Here is a 21,090-nt window from a genome sequence, read left to right as displayed (position 1 = left end):
CAATTCCTTGTAGTTACATTCATTCTTCTTCCATTATTTTCTTGTAATTTCCTTTATGTTGTTCTTATGTTTTGTTGTAGATCTACTTTTGTTCCTTCCTTTCTCTTTCAATTCAATAAGAGGTAATTCATGTAGATCTTTTTTCCTTTAATTGTTGTTGTTAATTCTTTACATTTGATTGTTGTTAGAATTAATTCTTGTTGTCAATTTACTATGCTTTCCTTTTATGCCTTCCAAGTGTTTGATGAAATGCTTGGTTGGATTTTAGAGTAGAATTTTATACTCTTGGCTTGGAAAGGTAACTTAGGAACTCTTGAGTTACTAATGTCCAAGTAATTGATGATTGGGATCCATTGACTCTAGTTCTCACTAATTGAATTAGTGGAGAGTTAGGACTTATGGACTAGGATTGATATAGCTCATTTGACTTTCCTTTACTACTAGTTAGAGGATGATTTAATGAGATTAATCCTTGCCAATTCTCATATTGTGGTTAGTGATTAGGATAGAGATCCTTGACCACCAACCCTTGCCAAGACCTTTTTAGGCCTTAGTTTACTTTCTTGCCATTTATCTTTCATACTTCTTATCAAAACCCCAAAATAATTCACAACCAATAACAAGACACTTTATTGTAATTCCTAGGGAGAACGACCTGAGGTTTGAATACTTCGGTTTATAAATTTTAGGGGTTTGTTTTAGTGACAAACAACTTTTTGTATGAAAGGATTAGTGATTGGTTTAGAAACTATACTTGCAACGAGAATTCATTTGTGAAATTCTAAACCGTCAAAAATCCAATCATCAGAGACCGACCTGAATATTCTGTGGGAAGATTATAATAGTGACAGTGAAGAAGAGTTCGAAAGCAACTACGAATTTGTTGGTCCAGATGGAGATGAAGATCAAGGTGACAAAACTATGACTCCAGATGTGACAGAGGTGGCAAATGCACTCGCAAACGAAGTGCCGTTTGAGGAGCCATCATTCATGTGAGTTTTGGACTTGCAAGCCATGCATGTTCCGAAGTTTCCAGAATATATGACTGTAGGTACGTAATTCGTCGTATTAGTTTTTTAGTTAGTTATTGATTTAGTTATGAATAAATTAGTATTTATTAACCATTATTTAATCATGCGTTGATGTCATAGTTGTCCGGATCAAAACGGTGATCGAACGGTTCAGGTGACTGGGTCACTGGTTCAACTGCTGGGTTGGTTGAACCAGTTGACCTGGTCCTATGTAAATAAAAAATAAAAAATAGTAAGAAGTTTAAAAAATAAACTTCAAAATATATGTGTTTACTAACATTTTAAAAATATCAAGTTATTTTAAACCAATATGGAATATGAACAATAAATATTTTATTATTTTTACTGTTATATACTACAAGTATTTATTAGAAAATAATATTAAAATTCTCTACAATATGATTATTAAAAAATACGTGAGTTTGTAATTATTATTCGCACTGGTTCGATGCCTTGTACGGTTCATTTAGAGAACCAGACCGGTTAGGGTCCGGTTCATTGGGTTTGACGGTCGAATCGGCCGGTCCGATCCCATTTTTACATTTGATGCTGATGTTCTTATTTTGTTTAGAGTGACATAATAACATGATGTAAGGTTTGGATTTATATAATACTTGATGCAGTGAATATTGATTTACCTTTGTTATCGGTTTTGAAATATCTGTGTATTAATTTAATTTTTCCTATGGTGGTTGTCCCGACAGAAATTCCTATTGTCGCAGATGGTGAATTTGCCGTTGGCATGGAGTTCAGTTCTAGGGAAGCTGTTATTAAAGCGATAAAAGAGTATATCATACGACGAAGCGTAGACTATCGGGTGTATGAGTCTGAGCCGTTGACATTTTATGCCAAGTGTACACAGTATGGGTCAGGATGTGATTGACTTATCAGGGTTAGCATGATCAGCAGGAAGTACTGTTGGGTTATAAGGAGGTATAATGATAGTCACACCTGTACCAGAGCCACCATTTCACAGGATCATTCGAAGCTGGATTCTATCATAATTGCAGAAGCAATAAAGCCATTGGTTGAGACTAACCCCTCCTTAAAGGTAAAATCGGTTATAGCAGAAGTACAATCGAAGTTCAACTACACCGTTAGTTATCAGAAAGCATGGTTGGCTAAGCAAAGGGCAGTAGAAAAAATATTTAGAAGTTGGAAAGCATCGTACAAAGCGTTGCCTATATGGTTTGAGGCCATGTGTCATAAGGAGCCATCAGCTGTTGTCCATTTTGAGACTATGTCTGCATATCAAGGCGATAACTTGGTGGGTGATATTTGGGTACTGCATCGAGTATTTTTGAGTTATTACCCCTGCATCAGGGCATTCAGATATTGTAAGCCAGTTGTCCAGGTGGATGAGACTCATTTGTATGGAAAGTATAAGGGTTGTCTACTAGTCGCAGTTTCACAGGATGGCAACAACAATATTGTCCCAATTACGTTTGCTATTGTCGAGGGAGAGACTTCTGATGCATGACACTTTTTCCTTAGTAACCTGCGTCAACATGTTGTCACTCGGGATGGTGTGGGACTAATATCCGACCGACACGAATCCATCAATGCAGCTGTGGAACGCAGTAATGGAGCTTGATCACCTCCTAGAGATTTTCATATGTTTTGCATTAGGCATATAGAGTTGAATTTTCTGAAAAAGTTCAAGGCACCGTACCTGCAAAAATTGGTCGTCAACATTGGGAACCTTTAAGTAAATTTAAGTAAGTTATTAACAGAGTGACCTTCAAAAGTTGTGTTGACCTCTGTTTTTTTTTTCTTTTTTATGTTGTTATTGTCCAGGATATTCGAGGATGGTGTGGGAGTACGAAGTGCGTTACCAGTGTTTACGGGAACGGGACAAGGCGTATACAAACTGGTTAAACCGAATTCCTCACAAACAGTACGCATTGGCATTTGATGGTGGCTACCGATGGGGTCACATGACGACGAATCTAGTGGAATGCATCAATTCAGTATTAAAGGGTGCACGTAATCTCTCCATTACTGCTCTTGTGAAGGCAACATTCTACAAGCATAACGAGTTATTCACCTGAAAAAGAGCGGAGGCGGAAGCCCGGATTAATGCTGGCCATGTGTTTTCTGATGTCGTGACGTCAAAGTTGCATGCAAGCCAACTTGCATCAGGAAACATTCAGGTTAGTTGCTTTGACCGGCAAAATGAGGTATTTAAGGTGCGTGAGATGCCAAGTGGACTGGAGTTTGCAGTCGACCTACGTGGCCTTCGATGTGACTGTGTTGAGTTCCAGGTGGACCGGATCCCCTATAGACATGTGTTCGCATGTTGTGCCAGCCAGCAACTGGATTGGCAAGTGTATGTGCATGATGTGTATAAGATGGACCAAGTTCGACAGGTGTACCGAGCAAGGTTTAGGTCACTAGGTAATCCTACTACATGGCCTGCTTACAACGGACCTTGGTTCGTACCGAATTCGTACCTGACACGTGTCACAAAAGGTCGCCCCAAGATGACGCGCTTATTGAATGAGATGGACACGCGAATGTTACGTCGTCCTAGGCACTGTAGGCTATGTGGGGTTGAGGGACACAGTCATAACAGATGTCGTCAGTCAGCTGGTGCAAATGCCGACAGAGATGCTCAATAGATTCACAGTCTAAGATGATATTATATATGTAGCATTATATAATATGGCATGAGTTGTCCATTTGAGTTAACAACGTATGATATATGTAACATTGTATAATATGACATGAATTCTCATATTAAGTTAACATGACCTGATATATGTAGCATTATAAATTATGACAATCAAGTATTATAAGATATCTGTAGCATTATATAATATGACATCAATTGTCCAAATGAGTTAATTTGATATGATATCTGTAGCAATATATTAAGTTTATTAATACATAAATACTCTAAACATACAAAGTAATCTTACCATAGTCTAGGTCATTAATACATAATATCCAACACATACAAAGAACTCTAAATATAGTCCACATGTTTAATACATAAATAAGTTTATTACACCACAACTACTTTCTCATTGCCCACTTTACATCATTCACAAAGTTCTTGCATTTTTTGGTGGCCTTTTTGAAGACAGATGAAGTGTAGCGATTAGCGCTACGACGTGACGGATCAATTCTCAGATTGTAACCTTTGACTTTGTCATTCGGAGTGCGTGCCTGACCTGTATACAATTTAATAAAAATAATTAAATATAACACATTAGGTAATCAAACCAACATAGATACCACATATCATTTAGGAAAAACCAAACAGAGATACCATTTATGAACACAAAATAAATAACTAATCGAACATGTAAAGCAAAATACACAACATAATACCATCTTTACGGGATTCTTTGTCCTAATCAAACTCCTCTATTTCATCCTCCTCATCATCGTCCTCGTCATTCGGGTTGTCTACTAGATACGCATCGGTCTCTTGCTCGAGTGTGTTAGCATTTTCTTCAATGAGTCCCATGGAAACACGGTTAGGATTTTGACTATTAAGAACTCCGTGTCCACCATCACTCCTACTAGAGTCAACAGATACGAATCCTCCAGAAGTCACTGATGAGGTATGGCACGGATGCCTCGCATCCAACGAATACCTACCTGACATGAACTCAGTCTGATGTTCATATTGTGATTGTCCTGCAACTCCAGCCATGAATCCAAGCAACTGGCTAAAAGAACCTCCTTCTCATGGGTCAAACTGTGACATACCCCAATATTGTTGATGCATTAGAAATGATGGGGTGAACTGTGTCTGAGGTACATATTGGCTTGAGGACTGAGGTTGTTCTTGTGGAAGCGGATTTGGAGGTGATATCTGCGGCAAATGTGGCTCCTATTCTTCATTGTCATCATCTATATCCTGACTACCCTCATCGATATCCTGATTACCCTCATCCATATCCTGATTACCCTCATCATTCTCTTGACCCTCAAGATTCGACAAGTTCAAGCGGTCTCCAAATTTTAATCGGTATCAGTACATGTAAGTATCTAATGGATGCTGTGAAGGCATGGGAATCTCAGAAAGAACGTGGTTATACCTGTTTGTCCAATGCATCACCCAAAATGAATGACTCGGTGCCGTGGCCCAGTTAAGATTTTTAGGATCAGTCAGGACTTCTCCATGCGCCTTGGCTAGATTTCACTCCTGATGAGGTACTCCCTGAACGAAACCGAAGTGTCAACTATACCTATCGGTAGCATGCCACTTGATACACTCAAATGACACCAACGACATTGTAGCACTCCAGACAACCGACTGTATGTGGATTTCAGCAGGAATTATGTTCGGATCCACGCGATCCACATCATAAGCAACCTACACAAACTGAAAAAAATAAAGGAAACTCTTGATTACAACCCACAATACCAATAACAATAACAATGCTTCATAATTTTGTCCCAGACCCTAAACCCGAAACTAATACTTCTTTAATTAAAACACACTTGGCCTTCCTGAAGTTCATCAAAGGCCTTCCTAAAGTGAGCTAGATTCAGATATCTATATCGTCGGTCACCACGCTCCCAGTTATGCCACCTAATATGATATATTCAATTAGCTCAACTGAATCCTAAATATCAAGATACGGATACATTGTAACATAATATTATCTGTTTGCTAGCGGAAAACTGCAGGGTTCCCTAGGAAGCGGCGATAGATATAGCAGTCAGATCCAAGCCCAACCGAGCAGAAGTGTTAGTGGACTATCGATTTCCTTACAGTCAAACCGAGATGCCCTGCATAACGCCTTGTAGAGGTATGCTAGGCATGCCGATCCCCAACTATACTGTCCAATACTGCCAAAATCACGAAGTAAGGGTAGAAACTTCCAGTGCACACCTGCCCCAGATTTATCCCAAAACAAGATCGTCCCGATCAGCAACATAATGTGGCACCTCACATACCTCTGTATACTGATTACATCAGTCAACTCTAAATTTTCTTTTAGATCCCGCAGTCAGGTCAGTTTTATGCAGCTACCTCTATAGTCCGACTTACGCGGTGCAACTCTAAATTTAAGCAAACACTCCGCCTCCAAGGCTTCAAAACTACTCATTGTCATCCCTGTTACTGGAAGACCGTCCGTCAGAAAACATAGAATTAGAGCCACATCTTCAAGAGTCACGGCACATTCACCAATGGGAAGGTGAAACGTATGTGTGTCTGGGTGCCAACGTTCGATTAGAGCATTCACCAGTGCTTTCTGACATTGGACTACCCCAATCTAAGATGCATGATAAAAACTGGTAAGTCGTAAATGCTCCTCCACCCTATCATTGTACCGATCCGGAGGAACTGGATGGTCACATGTCAACATTCTTAATTTCTACAAAAAATATAACAAATTATTAGTCAACTCGTTAACAATTACTAACTTACTATCATAAATTATTTTACTCAATCCTTATAAAACTAATTATTCTAACTTCTAAAATTATTCGTAACTAATTACTAATAAAAGTAATTACTAATACATATATTCATAATCAAAATTCTCAACAATATTACAACAAGAATAATATCTAATATTAATTACTCATTTACTATCATTTAAACATTTTTTCCTCGATTATAAAAAAATATTAATAAATCAGTGATGGTTTCAGTGGCTAAGAGAAGGGGGGGTTGAATCTTAGCCCCCTTTTTTCTTGATTACACTTTCTAGTCTTTGAGGAGACTTTTCTATTTTTGTCTCGTCCCTAGCCACGAGACTTTTTACTTTTGTCTCGTCACTTGGCACGAGATATTTTTGTTTTTAGCTCCTGTGCAGCAGAAACAGAAATGAAGAAGTAGAGAGAGAAGATTACACCCAGATATATCCTGGTTCAGCTGCTAAGTGCAATGCAGCCTACATGCAGTCTCCAACACAACAATGATGGAATTTCACTATAATCATCCAGATTACAAATTGTAAAGTGCTAACCCAACTTACAAGGGAATTCCCACAGAATCATGAAACACAACATAGATGAACAAAGGATTTCTAAGGACATCTATGGCTTTTTCTTTTAATTTTGCACTCTCTGCCTTTTTCCGCTCTATGGCTTTTTCATACAAACCTCACTGTTTGCCTTTTTCCATGAGACTCAAGACATGACAAAATTAAACAGAAAAATACAAGATAGAAAACATTGAAGGAGAAGAAATTCTGTAAGCTTAGGTAGCTATGAGACTTCTGTGCAATGCACTCTCACTTTCTTTCCTTGCTTCAACCCGTGGCTATTCTCTCTTTATATAGAGGGAAGCTTCCACACTTGAAGCCAAAAAAAACCAAGCCAACTTCTTCTTCTCCAAAGACAAAATCGGTTCGGCCAAGGAGAGAGAAGAGGAAACTCATGCAAAAACCAACATGCAAATACCTCTAGTCCTTCCTTGGTCATCACTCTTCATCAATCCGAGCGCTCCATCCTTGGCTTTCTCTCCAAGATGGATTTCTGGCCCTTGATGCTTCATGATGATGATGGCTTCATCTGCTCCAATCTCTGCCTCTTCCATCACTTCGCCACTCTAGCTACTTCCTGTGGTGGTTGAGCAGAATCAGAAACAAGCCATGCCTCCAAGAATCTCTTCCTTGCTGGCCGAATCTTCTTCTTTCTTTTTGAGTATGAAGGATCCGAGATTACCTCACCAAATCTTACTACATTTGGTGATTATCTCAGCCACTGCATACTTTTGGTTTTCTTTTTCTTGCCATCATTAACTTGATGGTCTTGATGCATGCAGCTTCTTCTTTTCGGTGAGTGTAGCTTAATGTAGCTTCCATGGTTGCTGTGACATGACCGAAAGAGAAGAGAGAAAGAGATGAGAGAGAATGTGAAGTTAAAGTAAAAGCAATTAAATGAAATGTAACATATTGAAGGGTTGCTTTTACTTCCCTTGCTTTGGGTAGCGTACAGCATTAATCATAATGATTCCCATCAAATCAATTTCTCTCTCATTGTTCCAAGGTCTGCAATAATTCCATTTAATAAAATTTGGATTCCATCAAGGAATAAAGGTGATATCCGTTGAAGCATGCAGCACATAATCAAAGGATTGGGTTTTATTTGTTTAAATGGATAAAGCTATATTGTGTCCCATCTCCCTTTTTTCTTATTTCGGACCAAGCAAGTTGGTTATACACCAATAATAGATTTGGGCTTGCACATTTAAATCTGACCCAAACCAATTTAGCCACAATGATTAAAACCATTTGTATGAATGCTGAATCATTTTTAATCAAACTGGGCTTGCTGTAGATTTCCTTTATTTTCGGCCCAATACAAAATCTGCACAACAAATTATTAATTAAGCAAGTATGAATTAAGATCAAATTAATAATTTTGTAATTAATTATTTTAATAATGTTTGTTCATCATCAAAATTAAATTAGAGTTTTCCAAACTCATCAATCTCCCCCTTGATGACAAACATTATTAAAATTGAAATGGAAAGAAATTTAAAGATTGAGTAAAGAATACTCCCTTTGAATTTGAATTTCTCCCCCTTTCAAATTCTCACATGGCTCCCCCTCAATATATGTCATTTTTATTAAGGGAAGCACTAACATGTAACAATTTAATCAAGTTTCAAGTTACAATGTTATTCAACATATAATTTTTGAAATGTTGAATGCTTGATTTATGAGCAGAGTTTGGTGATATACAAAACTCATTTGTTATCAATAATTTGATTATCTGCTCAAACATTACACACATCAACTGAGCACAAAACAATGTTGTTCAAAAAATTTTCAAATATTTTCCAGTCAAGATATCAGAGCCATATTATTCAAGTAAGGAAAATATTTTTGAATCACACATGATCAAAACATGGTAGCTGTTAGATATCACAATTTAAAGGAACTGCCAAAGATAAATCCAACATTAAGCATTTTATCTAGGCAATTCAACTGTATCATAAATACAGTAAACACATTTTTCCAAGATAAAGATCAAATATCGGCAGCAATATAACCAACCAGATGCATCACAATCAAAATATGATCAAATAGACCACACTTAAAACAGATACATCAATCAAGCATCAATCCTCTTTAACATGGGTGATCATGAATTCTCAAGAGAATTTCACCCCTGTTTTCCAATTTCAATTTTCAGCATTTTTCTCCCCCTTTTGTCATCAAAGGGGCACCTGCAAACAGTTTTGATATAGCAAGAAAAATATTCAAAATATAGTCAAAACACAGCAGAATATCACAGAGTATCTCAGAGTCATAAGAGTATTCATACAATCAATCAAAAGTTCAAACAGGAACCAAATAACACCAGAATTCACATAAGACATCAGATAGATTGTACTCCTGATTTAGAATCAGCATTCTTGTCACCAGCTCCTTCTCCCTTTATGAATGAAACCTTATTCTCAACATCTTTATTTGTTAGATCAACTTTAAAATATTCAAAGATGCAGGTGAGAAACAGTCCATATGGAAGATTAGGCCTTTTTGAACTTTTGACAGATTTCCACATGTGCCTTATCATAAGGTATGCAAATGATATTTGAGATGAAGTAACGAGAGCAAAAAGGGCAAGAGAGTCAGACACTGTTACCCGATATCATGGACCGCTTTGTGGCATGAGAACATGAGATATGATCTTGTAAAGAAGAATTGTCTTATCTGGACCAAGTTCTTTGAGAGTTGGTGCCGTACCATCCATTTTGGAGAGATTTTTGCAGGTGTGATTTAAAGCCATCTGGTAGGTGATTCCAACCTGTAAATCCCATTTCTTAGACATGTATGCTCTTGGTCCTTCTTCTTTGTAACCTAGAGCCATCCCAATGGTTCCAGTATCAAGAATGATATGACTCTTCTTCACATATGAGTGGATTGTGCCATCAATAAGTCTCATGTTGGCGTAGAACTCACAGACTAAACCTGGGTAAACTGGCTTCCGGATGTGAAGCAGAGGAGTCCATTGAAGATTATCAAACAGAGAGGAGACATTGATCCCTTTGTTGGAGAGTGAGTCTAGGCTGACTAGATAAGTAGCACAGAGATCTCGTTCTTTCAGAATTTCATTGTGGAATTCATGGGAAGCACATGAGTCGAACCTAGATGGATCATAGTGAGAGTGTGGCTTATGAAACTTTTTCTTGAAATCCCATGACTCCAAATTTGCTGGTTCCTTGGTGTCATTCAAGAAAATCCCTTTAAACTTCTGAGTGCTCTTTTCGGGTGTGTCCTTTTTGTTCATAATAATGAGAGTGAAAGGGTAGGAGATGAAAGAGTGAATGGAACTGAATTGTGTGAGAGAAGATGGATGGAATAAATGTTGAGTGAAAGGAGAATATGAGATAGTTAATGCACAAGGTGGGTGATTAATGACCAGGGTGGTTTCCAAGAGTTTGAAAAGATGGTTTCCTTAAATCAAGGGATTAGTTGAAAAAGAAGGATTTGGTTTGACCTATGCTTCTTCCAAAAGATATGATAGCACAATTTTGAGATTTGAATTTCAAAAGGTGAGGAACTTAACAAAATGGTCAGAGTGGGGTCAAAGAGATTTTATGGGGCCCATGAGAAACAAAGTCTGCGTAGCCTCCCCCTTAATCATAGCTCCTCCAGCATGCCTTATTTTTTATCTCGTCCATTCCTACGAGATAAAACTGGACAGAATCAGAAATTTATAAATTTTCAACATGGCTTAAATCAAACATTCCCAAGCTTTCTCTTAACAAACAGAATCTATCTTCACAGAGGGGATTTGTAAAAATATCAGCAAGTTGTTCTTCAGATTATACAAATTGAATATCAATAGTACCCTTTTGCACATGTTCTCTAATAAAATGATATTTGATTTCAATGTGCTTTGTTCTTGAGTGCAGAACATGATTTTTTGAAATATTTATTGCACTCATGTTATCACAAAATAAGGGTATACTATTGATCTTTAATTTGTAATCTTCTAATTGAGTTTTTAACCAAATTAATTGTGACCAGCAAGCAGATGTGGATATATATTCAGCTTCAGCTGTGGATAGAGCCACTGTGGCTTGTTTCTTGCTTGACCACATGTTGAGTGAGCTTCCAAGGAAGCAACACATGCCGGAGGTGCTCCTTCTATCCACTCTATCTCCCGCATAATCTGCATCACAAAACCCTACTGCACAAAAATCATCAGATTTTGGATACCATAAGCCATAATCACATGTTCCCTTAATATATCTAATGATGCGTTTAACGGCCGATAGATGAGATTCTTTTGGGTGAGATTGAAATCTTGAACATACACCCACACTTTGAACTATGTCCGGTCTAGAGGAGGTAAGATACATTAATGAACCAATCATTCCCCTATACCGTGTTTCATCCACATCTTTGCCATTATCATCTTTTTCAAGTTTATTGTTTGGATGCATTGGTGTTCCCATTGGTTTGGAATTTTCTAAGCCAAATTTCTTTATCAATTCTTTTGCATACTTACCTTGGTGAATAAAGGTACCACTAGGAGTTTGTTTAATTTGGAGGCCAAGAAAGAAAGTTAGCTCTCCCATTAAACTCATTTCAAACTCACTAGTCATGAGTTTTCCAAACTCTTCACACAAGGACTCATTGGCCGATCCAAACACAATATCATCCACATAAACTTGAACAAGAAGGATGTCATCATTAGAAACTTTAATGAACAAAGTAGTGTCGGTGGTTCCCCTTTGAAAATGATTTTCTAATAGGAAGGCACTAAGCCTTTCATACCAAGCTCTTGGAGCTTGCCTAAGGCCATAAAGGGCCTTTGAGAGTTTAAAAACATGATTTGAAAAATCTTTATGTTCAAAACCGGGGGGTTGAGCCACATACACTTCTCTATCAATAAAGCCATTAAGGAAAGCACATTTGACATCCACTTGAAATATTTTGAAACCTTTATGGGCAGCATAGGCAAGAAGTAACCTAATTGCTTCCATTCTAGCTACCGGAGCAAAAGACTCATCAAAATATATTCCCTCTTCTTGATCGTAACCTTGGGCCACTAATCTAGCCTTGTTACGAACAACTTGTCCATCCTCACCAAGTTTATTTTTGAATACCCACTTAGTACCCGTTACCTTCTTACCATCCGGATGAGGTACTAATGTCCAAACCTCATTCTTGTCAAATTGATCAAGCTCCTCTTGCATGGCCTTGACCCATGATGGATCTTTAAGAGCTTGTTTGACATTGTTGGGCTCCATTTGTGACAAGAGAGCAAAGTTGCTAGGTTCGGTTTGCCTTTTGGTGGAGGATCTTGTTGTTACACCTTGAGAGAGATCACCAATGATGAAGTTATGAGGATAACCCTTCATAGACTTCCATTCTCTAGGCTTTCGAACAGGTGTAGAGCTTTGATGAACTTCTGGTGGTCTCACTGTTTCAGTTGCTCATGCCTGCTCAGGAGACAAAATGGAAATGTCTCCTCCAATCTGACGAGACAAAACTGGGCTGACAGATTCTTCATTTTGCACAGATTTGGAATTTTCTTTACTTGTTCCATCTTCTTCACAATCTGAATCATTATCCTTTACAGTACTGAGAATTAAGTTAGAATCACAAAAAGTAACATGTATGGATTACTCTATGGTTCTATATTCTTTGAGATAAACTCTAAAGGCCTTGCTTGTGGTGGAATATCCAACAAACATTCCTTCATAGGATTTTGGATCAAATTTTCCAAGGTTTTCCTTATTGTTAAGAACAAAGCATTTGCATCCAAAAACATGAAAGTACTTAAGATTTGGAGGGGTTCCTTTCCATATCTCATAAGGGGTTTTCTTTAACCCTTTTCTAATGATTGTTCTATTTAAAACATAACATGCTGTGTTCACAGCTTCAGCCCATAAAAATTTAGGAATCTCATTCTCACATAGCATAGCCCTAGTCATTTCTTGAAGGCTTCGATTCCTTCTTTCAACCACCCCATTTTGTTGGGGGGTTATATGGCATGAAAAATTATGAGAAATCCCTAAGTCATCACAGAATTTTTCAAAGTCTTGATTTTCAAATTCTCTTCTGTGATCACTTCTCAAATGGGCAATTTTCAAATCCTTTTCATTTTGAATTTTCTTGCAAAGGGTGGAGAAGGCATAAAATGCATCATTCTTATGAGCAAGGAAAAGTACCCAACCAAATCTAGAGTAATCATCTACCACCACAAGACCATAGTGTTTACCTCCTAAACTTTGAGTTCTAGTAGGACCAAAAAGATCAATATGTAACATCTCCAATGACCTTTTGGTAGAGATTCCATCTTTTGATTTAAAAGAGGATTTTACTTGTTTGCCCAATTGGCAAGCATCACAAGTAAGATCCTTATCAAACTTGATGTTTGGAATTCCTCTAACCAAATTCTTTTTGACTAGTTTAGAAATTTGGTACATACTAGCATGACCCAACTTTCTATGCCAAAGTCATTTTTCAGATTCAAGAGAGGTAAAGCATGTTATATTTTGTTCCTTTAAATCCTCAAGAGTTAATCCATACACATTTTGCATCTTTTAGCTTCAAATAAAACATCCCCAGTTTTCTCACAAACAACTAAGCAAACAAACTTCTTAAAAATAACTTCAAAACCCAACTCACATAATTGACTAACACTAAGTAAATTATGTTTCAAGCCATGTACAAGGAGGACATCATTTATACAAGATGAGAAATTTTTACCCACTTTCCCAACAGCCACTATTTTTCCTTTTGCATCATCACCAAAAGTGACAAGTCCTCCATCATATTCATCAAGCTTTATGAAGAAGGTTGTCTTTCCGGTCATATGCCTAGAGCATCCGCTATCCATGTACCACATATTTTCTTTCTTCTTGGATGCTAGGCATACCTACAAAATAAGCTCAAGTGACCTTAGGTATCCAAATTTTCTTGGATCCTTTCACGTTAAACCATCTCCTATGTCCCAAATCATTGTAATAAAAAACAACTTTGTAAACTTGATCACCAATCATTCTTTCACCAAAGAAACATTGAACTGGAAAATGACCATTTCGGTTACACAATCTACAAAACCTTGGAGTTGCTGTTTTGTTAAAATAGGTGGGATCTTGAAACCTTGTGTCATTGGATGAAGAAGGTTTATCTTTAAAAGAAGTTTTCTCATCAGATTTATAAAATCCCAAACCAGTTTTATCAAAAAGTGGTTTTTGACTAGCTAAAATTTGATTTAGATTTTCATAACTGAGAGTAAATTTGGCTAAGTCATTTTCAAGATTTTTAACTTTTTCCAGCAGCTCTTCATTTTCCTTAAAACAGTTCACATATGCAACTACAGAGTGATCACTTTCACAACTTCTAAGTTGGGCTTTCAACTGCTTATTTTCTTCCACAAGATCACAGTCAGTTTCGGCCTCCCTTAGGTTTTCTTTGAGAAAATCATTTTCAGCTTTAAGAATGAAAACTTGTTGTTCAAGATCTTGATTATCGGTCAAAAAACATCTTATTTTTTCAGAAAGGTGATCTATCATAAGATGAAGGTCTTCAGTGTCGGGGTTTTGAAAAAATACCTGATCTACATGATTCGCCATGAGACAAGGCTGTGACTTAGTTTTAGATTCTTCATTACTATCCGAGTCATTTTCTAAGTCTTCCCATGATGCCATCAGACCCTTCTTCTTTCCTCCTTTTTTCTTTTCCTCCCTTTTTAACTTGGGACAATCAGATTTGTAATGCCCCATTTTCTTGCAGTTGAAACACGTTACTTTGCTAAGGTCTTTCTTCACTTTTCTTGAGCTGCCACCTTTGCCTTAGAACTTCATCATTTTCCTGAATTTTTTGGCAAACAACACAAATTCATTTTCAGATGAGTTATCACTGGATTCATCATCCAGAGGGTTAGTAACAGAAGAAAATGCAATTTCTTTCTTTTTTGACTCCCTTTTTAAATAAGTGTTTTCAAAAGTAAGAAGGTTTCCTCTCAAATCATCAAGTGTCATGGAATCAAGATTACTACTCTCAGAAATAATTAAAACTTTTGTTTCCCACTCTTTAGTGAGACATCTCAGCACTCTTCTCACAAGCACAGAATCAGAATGTGTTACTCCCATAGCATCCAAGCCAACAGTGATGGTGTTGAACCGTTCGAACAGTTCATCAATGGATTCTCCTTCCTTCATTGTAAACATTTCATATTCCATGTTTAACATGTCTATCAGAGTCTTCTTTACAATGGTGGTTCCTTCATGAGTGATTTGTAATTTATCCCAGATTTTCTTTGCTGTTGTGCATCGTGATACTCGTCGGTACTCCTCGAAGCTGATAGCACAATTGAGTAGATTTATGGCCTTGGCATTTAGCTCCACTTTCTTCCTATCTTCCTCAGTCCAGCTTGCTTCTGGTTTAAGAGTTACTACTCCTTCAGCACTTGTGTTAGTGGGGAACTGTGGTCCTTCTAGGATGATCTTCCAAAGCCTGTAGTCTACTGCTTGCACAAAGATCTTCATTCTCTCTTTTCAATAGGTATAGTTTTTCCCATTGAAAAGAGGCGGTCTGTTGCTTGACTGCCCTTCTGTGAGATTGTACGATACCAGATTTGAGCCACTGCTTTCTGCCATGAGGATCTTTTCTCCAAGCTGCAAAGCTTGATCTCTTTGAGACCAAGCTCTGATACCAATTGATGGTTTCAGTGGCTAAGAGAAGGGGGGTTGAATCTTAGCCCCCTTTTTTCTTGATTACACTTTCTGGTCTTTGAGGAGACTTTTCTGTTTTTGTCTCGTCCCTAGCCATGAGACTTTTTACTTTTGTCTCGCCACTTGGCACGAGATATTTTTGTTTTTAGCTCCTGTGCAGCAAAAACAGAAATGAAGAAGTAGAGAGAGAAGATTACACCCAGATATATCCTAGTTCAGCTGCTAAGTGCAATGCAGCCTACATCCAGTCTCCATCACAACAATGATGGAATTTCACTATAATCATCCAGATTACAAATTGTAAAGTGCTAACCCAACTTACAAGGGGATTCCCACAGAATCATGAAACACAACATAGATGAACAAAGGAATTCTAAGGACATCTATGGCTTTTTCTTTTAATTTTGTACTCTCTGCCTTTTTTCGCTCTATGGCTTTTTCATACAAACCTCACTGTTTGCCTTTTTCCATGAGACTCAAGACATGACAAAATTAAACAGAAAATGCAAGATAGAAAACATTGAAGGAGAAGAAATTCTGTAAGCTTAGGTAGCTATGAGACTTCTGTGCAATGCACTCTCACTTTCTTTCCTTGCTTCAACCCATGGTTGTTCTCTCTTTTTATAGAAGAGGGATGCTTCCACACTTGAAGCCAAAAAAACCAAGCCAACTTCTTCTTCTCCAAAGACAAAACCGGTTCGGCCAAGGAGATAGAAGAGGAAACTCATGCAAAAACCAACATGCAAATACCTCTAGTCCTTCCTTGGTCATCACTCTTCATCAATCCGAGCGCTCCATCCTTGGCTTCCTCTCCAAGATGGATTTCTGGCCCTAGATGCTTCATGATGATGATGGCTTCATCTGCTCCAATCTCTGCCTCTTCCATCACTTCACCACTCTAGCTACTTCCTGTGGTGGTTGAGCAGGATCAGAAACAAGCCATGCCTCCAAGAATCTCTTCCTTGATGGCCGAATCTTCTTCTTTCTTTTTGAGTATGAAGGATCCGAGATTACCTCACCAAATCTTACTACATTTGGTGATTATCTCAGCCACTGCATACTTTTGGTTTTCTTTTTTTTGCCATCATTAACTTGATGGTCTTGATGCATGCAGCTTCTTCTTTTCGGTAAGTGTAGCTTAATGTAGCTTCCATGGTTGCTGTGACATGACCGAAAGAGAAGAGAGAAAGAGATGAGAGAGAATGTGAAGTTAAAGTAAAAGCAATTAAATGAAATGTACCATATTGAAGGGTTGCTTTTACTTCCCTTGCTTTGAGTAGCGTATAGCATTAATCATAATGATTCCCATCAAATCAATTTCTCTCTCATTGTTCCAAGGTCTGCAATAACTCCATTTAATAAAATTTGGATTTCATCAAGAAATAAAGGTGATATCCGTTGAAGCATGCAGCACATAATCAAAGGAGTGGGTTTTATTTGTTTAAATGGATAAAGCTATATTGTGTCCCATCTCCCTTTTTTTTTTTCGGACCAAGCAAGTTGGTTATACACCAACAATAGATTTGGGCTTGCACATTTAAATCTGACCCAAACTAATTCAGCCATAATGATTAAAACCATTTGTATGAATGCTGAATAATTTTTAATCAAACTGGGCTTGCTGTAGATTTCCTTTATTTTCGGCCCAATACAAAATCTGCACAACAAAATTATTAATTAAGCAAGTATGAATTAAGATCAAATTAATAATTTTGTAATTAATTATTTTAATAATGTTTGTTCATCATCAAAATTAAATTAGAGTTTTCCAAACTCATCAATCAGTATATGCCATCATTCATTTTCTAACAACATTAATAACAATTAACTTGCTAATAATGATAATTACAATTAAAAAAAATTTAAATATTCTCATAATAAAACCTAATGTGCTTTAACAAAAATAATACTATTAATCATTCAGTACTAACAATTTCTCACAATAACAATAACATTTAACTTCATCCATAACAGTTATAGTTAATAATTTTAAAAGAATTTAAAAAAAATTAACGTTCTTTTCAAACATAATTATAATAAAAAATAATAAAAAAATAAAAAATTACATTCTTTATAAAAAAATCCCTATCATTCTGTTTACATTTTAAAATTTAAAAACTAACAAGAATAATAATAACTAATTTTCTAATAATAATATTTATAATTAAAAATTAGTAAAAAAATTTCAAAAAAATCTAACAAATATTCAAAAGTACTAATAATCATTCTATTTATGTTTCTAAATTGCATTTCTAACAACAATCATAATAATAATTAAATTTCTAATAATAATAATTATAAACATAAAAGATTTTAAAAATTCAAAAACAAAACTTACATGATCAGGATGACTGAGATAATGAATAATATAAAACTCAGATCGATCAATATCTTTAATTTTATGTTTTTTTGGCATGACTTTTTTTTCTTCCAAGATGCAAAGCTTCACTCAGAAACGGAGAAAGGAAGAAGGTGAGAGTGAAGTTGAAAGTGAAATCTAAAAGTGATTGTAATAGAATGGTGAGAGAGGGTTGCATGGGTCTTTGTTTGGTTTCGGGCACCGTTCGGGGAGAAATTGGTGTGCGACGCGTGTCTAGGCTGCATCAAATCGGACCGTGCGTTTGGTGAAACGCAACTCGGACGGTCCGTGTGGGGAACGAGAACTCACAGGATCCGAGTTGTGGTTCCACTGATACCATAAAATTGTGAAGCACCTCTCTCCCTCATATCAGAGTCCAACACCACTCATGCATCCATATGCAAATTAAAAAGCGGCATTAAGGTGTACTATAATTCTATAAGAAAAAGTACTATTTTGTTCATCAATGTTTGAGGGATACTGTGAAAAACAAATTTTTTTATGTGTGTTCAATGTTATCCTACCGTTAAATTGATATGACTAGTGACATAAATGTTACTAGTTAAGTTCTATCTATTTTCATGTGATAAAAAAATAACTAAAATTTTATTGTAATATTTCTTTTCTTCGATCTTTTTTTTTTTTACAAAATCTCAAATTCTAACAATCAATTATCAACCTCTAAAATAAAAAAAAACTTTTATATCGGCGATCATTATTGACTCTTCAATATGCAAATTATTTGTGTGAAATTTAACGGTGGGACTATATTAAACTCGCTTGAAACTTTTTAAAATTGAAATAAGACGTTTGAAAATTTTTAAGATTAAAATAAAACGTTTAAAATATTAAGTACCAAATTAGAATTTAATTCAAATGCTGGAAACAAAAAATAATACTTTATCTACACCATAATATATCTTTTTCTTTAAATAATTTTTATTTTAAAGTTTTGTTATATTAAGAATTCAATGTATTTAAACCTAACTTAAATTTATATATAATAAAGAATTTATTAATATACTATAATTTTAAAATACTTGATATTTTAAAATTTAAGAAATATGAATAAGCATAATATTTTATATTATTGCATGGACAATTAATCCATCTTAAAATTCATATTAATAGAGCTAATTTAAAAATGAAAAGCAGGTTGAGGGGTTGGCTACTGAATGTAGACTTTTGAGTCACGTAATGAACTTTGACAAACTTGATGCTTTTATTCCACAAAAGTTATCTTTGAATACATTATATATTTATATTTATTTATTTTTATAAGTGTAGTAAATATAATTATTTGTTAAAATTTAGAGATACTTATCCTATTTTATGATTTACTATATATTTATATGTCTATATTTAAATTAGTTAAAAGTTTAAATATTTTTTAATTTTTTTTAGAAATTTAATTATCCTATTTTGCAGTGTATTACTGACACGACAAAAATCATTTTATATCTTAAAATAATTTTTTGATATATCATTAACTAAGGTAATACATAAATAAAATTTGTTAACAGATAAAAATATTAAAAAAAAATAAAATATCTAACAGAATTAATCGCTAAGAATCACAATGTCATTTTTTAATTGATAAAAAATAAAATAAGAGTTAACAAAATAATTAAAAGCGAAAATGAAAGTTTACTCTTTTATATAAAAAAGAAATTACTACCAAAAAGTTGACTCAATCTATTTGACATTAGCTATCATGTGAATAGTCAACATAAACAAATAAATTGACCACATTCTTTTTAATAGACAGAAAATAGACTATAAAATCTATAACATAAATATAATCTAGTTCAAAAAGCAATATTTAATCAAACTAACTTAGATTCATTCAGCCAATAATTCAGTTATTTGTTCAAGTAAATTTTAAAATTTTAAATATTATCTTATGTATGCATTTAAATTCTTAAACAGAATTTTAATTGAAATAAATAGTCTTTAATTTACAGAAAAAAATGTAAAAAATAAAAAAGTAATATTTAAACAAACAAAATATTTATAATTTTTTTGTATACAAAAAAAAATTAAAGCAAGCCGATAAATTAACCACTCAATCATTTTAAGTTGGTTATCTAATGTTATATTCTAATTTATGTGAATTGTTATGACATTTACTCTAATAAAGATGTTAAAATATTTTTTTTATAAAGATACTTGTATTAAAAGTATGTTTTATTTATTAAATTTAATTTTGATGTACTGTCATTATAAAATAGTTTTATACATGCATCTAATTACGTAATGCTATATCAACAAGAATAATTACCCTTCATATTGACTGCGTGAATGATCATAAAAAAATGTATATGATTGTATGACTGTATAAAATATTTTATCGTGCATTAAAATTAAATTCTTATTTATTTAGCCACACTTTAAATAAATATAACACTTTTATAACATATCAAAATCAAATCTTATAATTTATCATCTAATAATAAAAAATATCTTTATACAAAGACAATTATAAAATTTTTATTCAAGTATTTACCAATTAATCATATATGACAAATTCATTTAATTTTGGGTAAAGTATTATTTGATCCTAATGTTTAGAATAAATCATATTTTAATCTCTCACCTTTATTCTCTTTTAGCAAATTCAAATCTTTTTTTTCTTTTTCTTGAAACTTTTCTTAAAGAATTAATAGTGTAAAAAAAATAATAATAATAAAGTAAAATTTAATTTTGTTGAGAAGATAAAAATAAAAAAAATAAAAAATATATTTTTAACAAAAATATTGTTAATAATATATTAATTTTATTAATTATTAATAAAAAACTTAATAATAAAATAATATTAATATTTTTTTAAAATAAAAATAAAACAATTAAAATATTAAAAACTAAAATAAAATTCACCAAAAATATTAAAAACCAAAACAGAATTTAAAGGTTTGTGTCTAACCTTATCAATAAAGCCGTATTTTATTTCCGCAATTGATTTTAAAGTGAAAACTCAGGTGAAGTCCACTTCACGTTAAGTTGATGCTTGAGTTTTCACCTTGGTTTGGGAGAGCGAAAGCCACGCACAACAACAAAGGGCAAAAGCGTCATTTCCTTTCAGT

At 34.7% G+C, this 21,090-nt stretch overlaps 1 protein-coding gene across 1 annotated transcript; it reads left to right on the top strand.

Moving 5' to 3' along the window:
• The first annotated feature begins 2,839 nt into the window (after positions 1–2,839).
• On the top strand, positions 2,840–3,652 carry LOC140173761 (uncharacterized). Its single transcript, XM_072198336.1, has 2 exons — positions 2,840–3,046; positions 3,149–3,652. The coding sequence occupies exons 1-2, from the start codon at positions 2,840–2,842 to the stop codon at positions 3,650–3,652; spliced, it is 711 nt and encodes a 236-aa protein (XP_072054437.1).
• Positions 3,653–21,090: the final 17,438 nt, after the last annotated feature.

This window comes from Arachis hypogaea, chromosome 6 (genome assembly GCF_003086295.3).
Source record: "Arachis hypogaea cultivar Tifrunner chromosome 6, arahy.Tifrunner.gnm2.J5K5, whole genome shotgun sequence".
NCBI classification, from domain to species: Eukaryota; Viridiplantae; Streptophyta; class Magnoliopsida; order Fabales; family Fabaceae; genus Arachis; species Arachis hypogaea.
This window is presented reverse-complemented; position numbering and strand designations above follow the sequence as displayed.

Coding starts and splice junctions, on each gene's coding strand:
- LOC140173761 (XM_072198336.1), top strand. CDS start 2,840: ATGGTGTGGGAGTACGAAGTGCGTTACCAGTGTTTACGGGAACGGGAC. Junction 3,047..3,148: donor CCATTACTGCTCTTGTGAAG/GCAACATTCTAC, acceptor GTGACGTCAAAG/TTGCATGCAAGCCAACTTGC.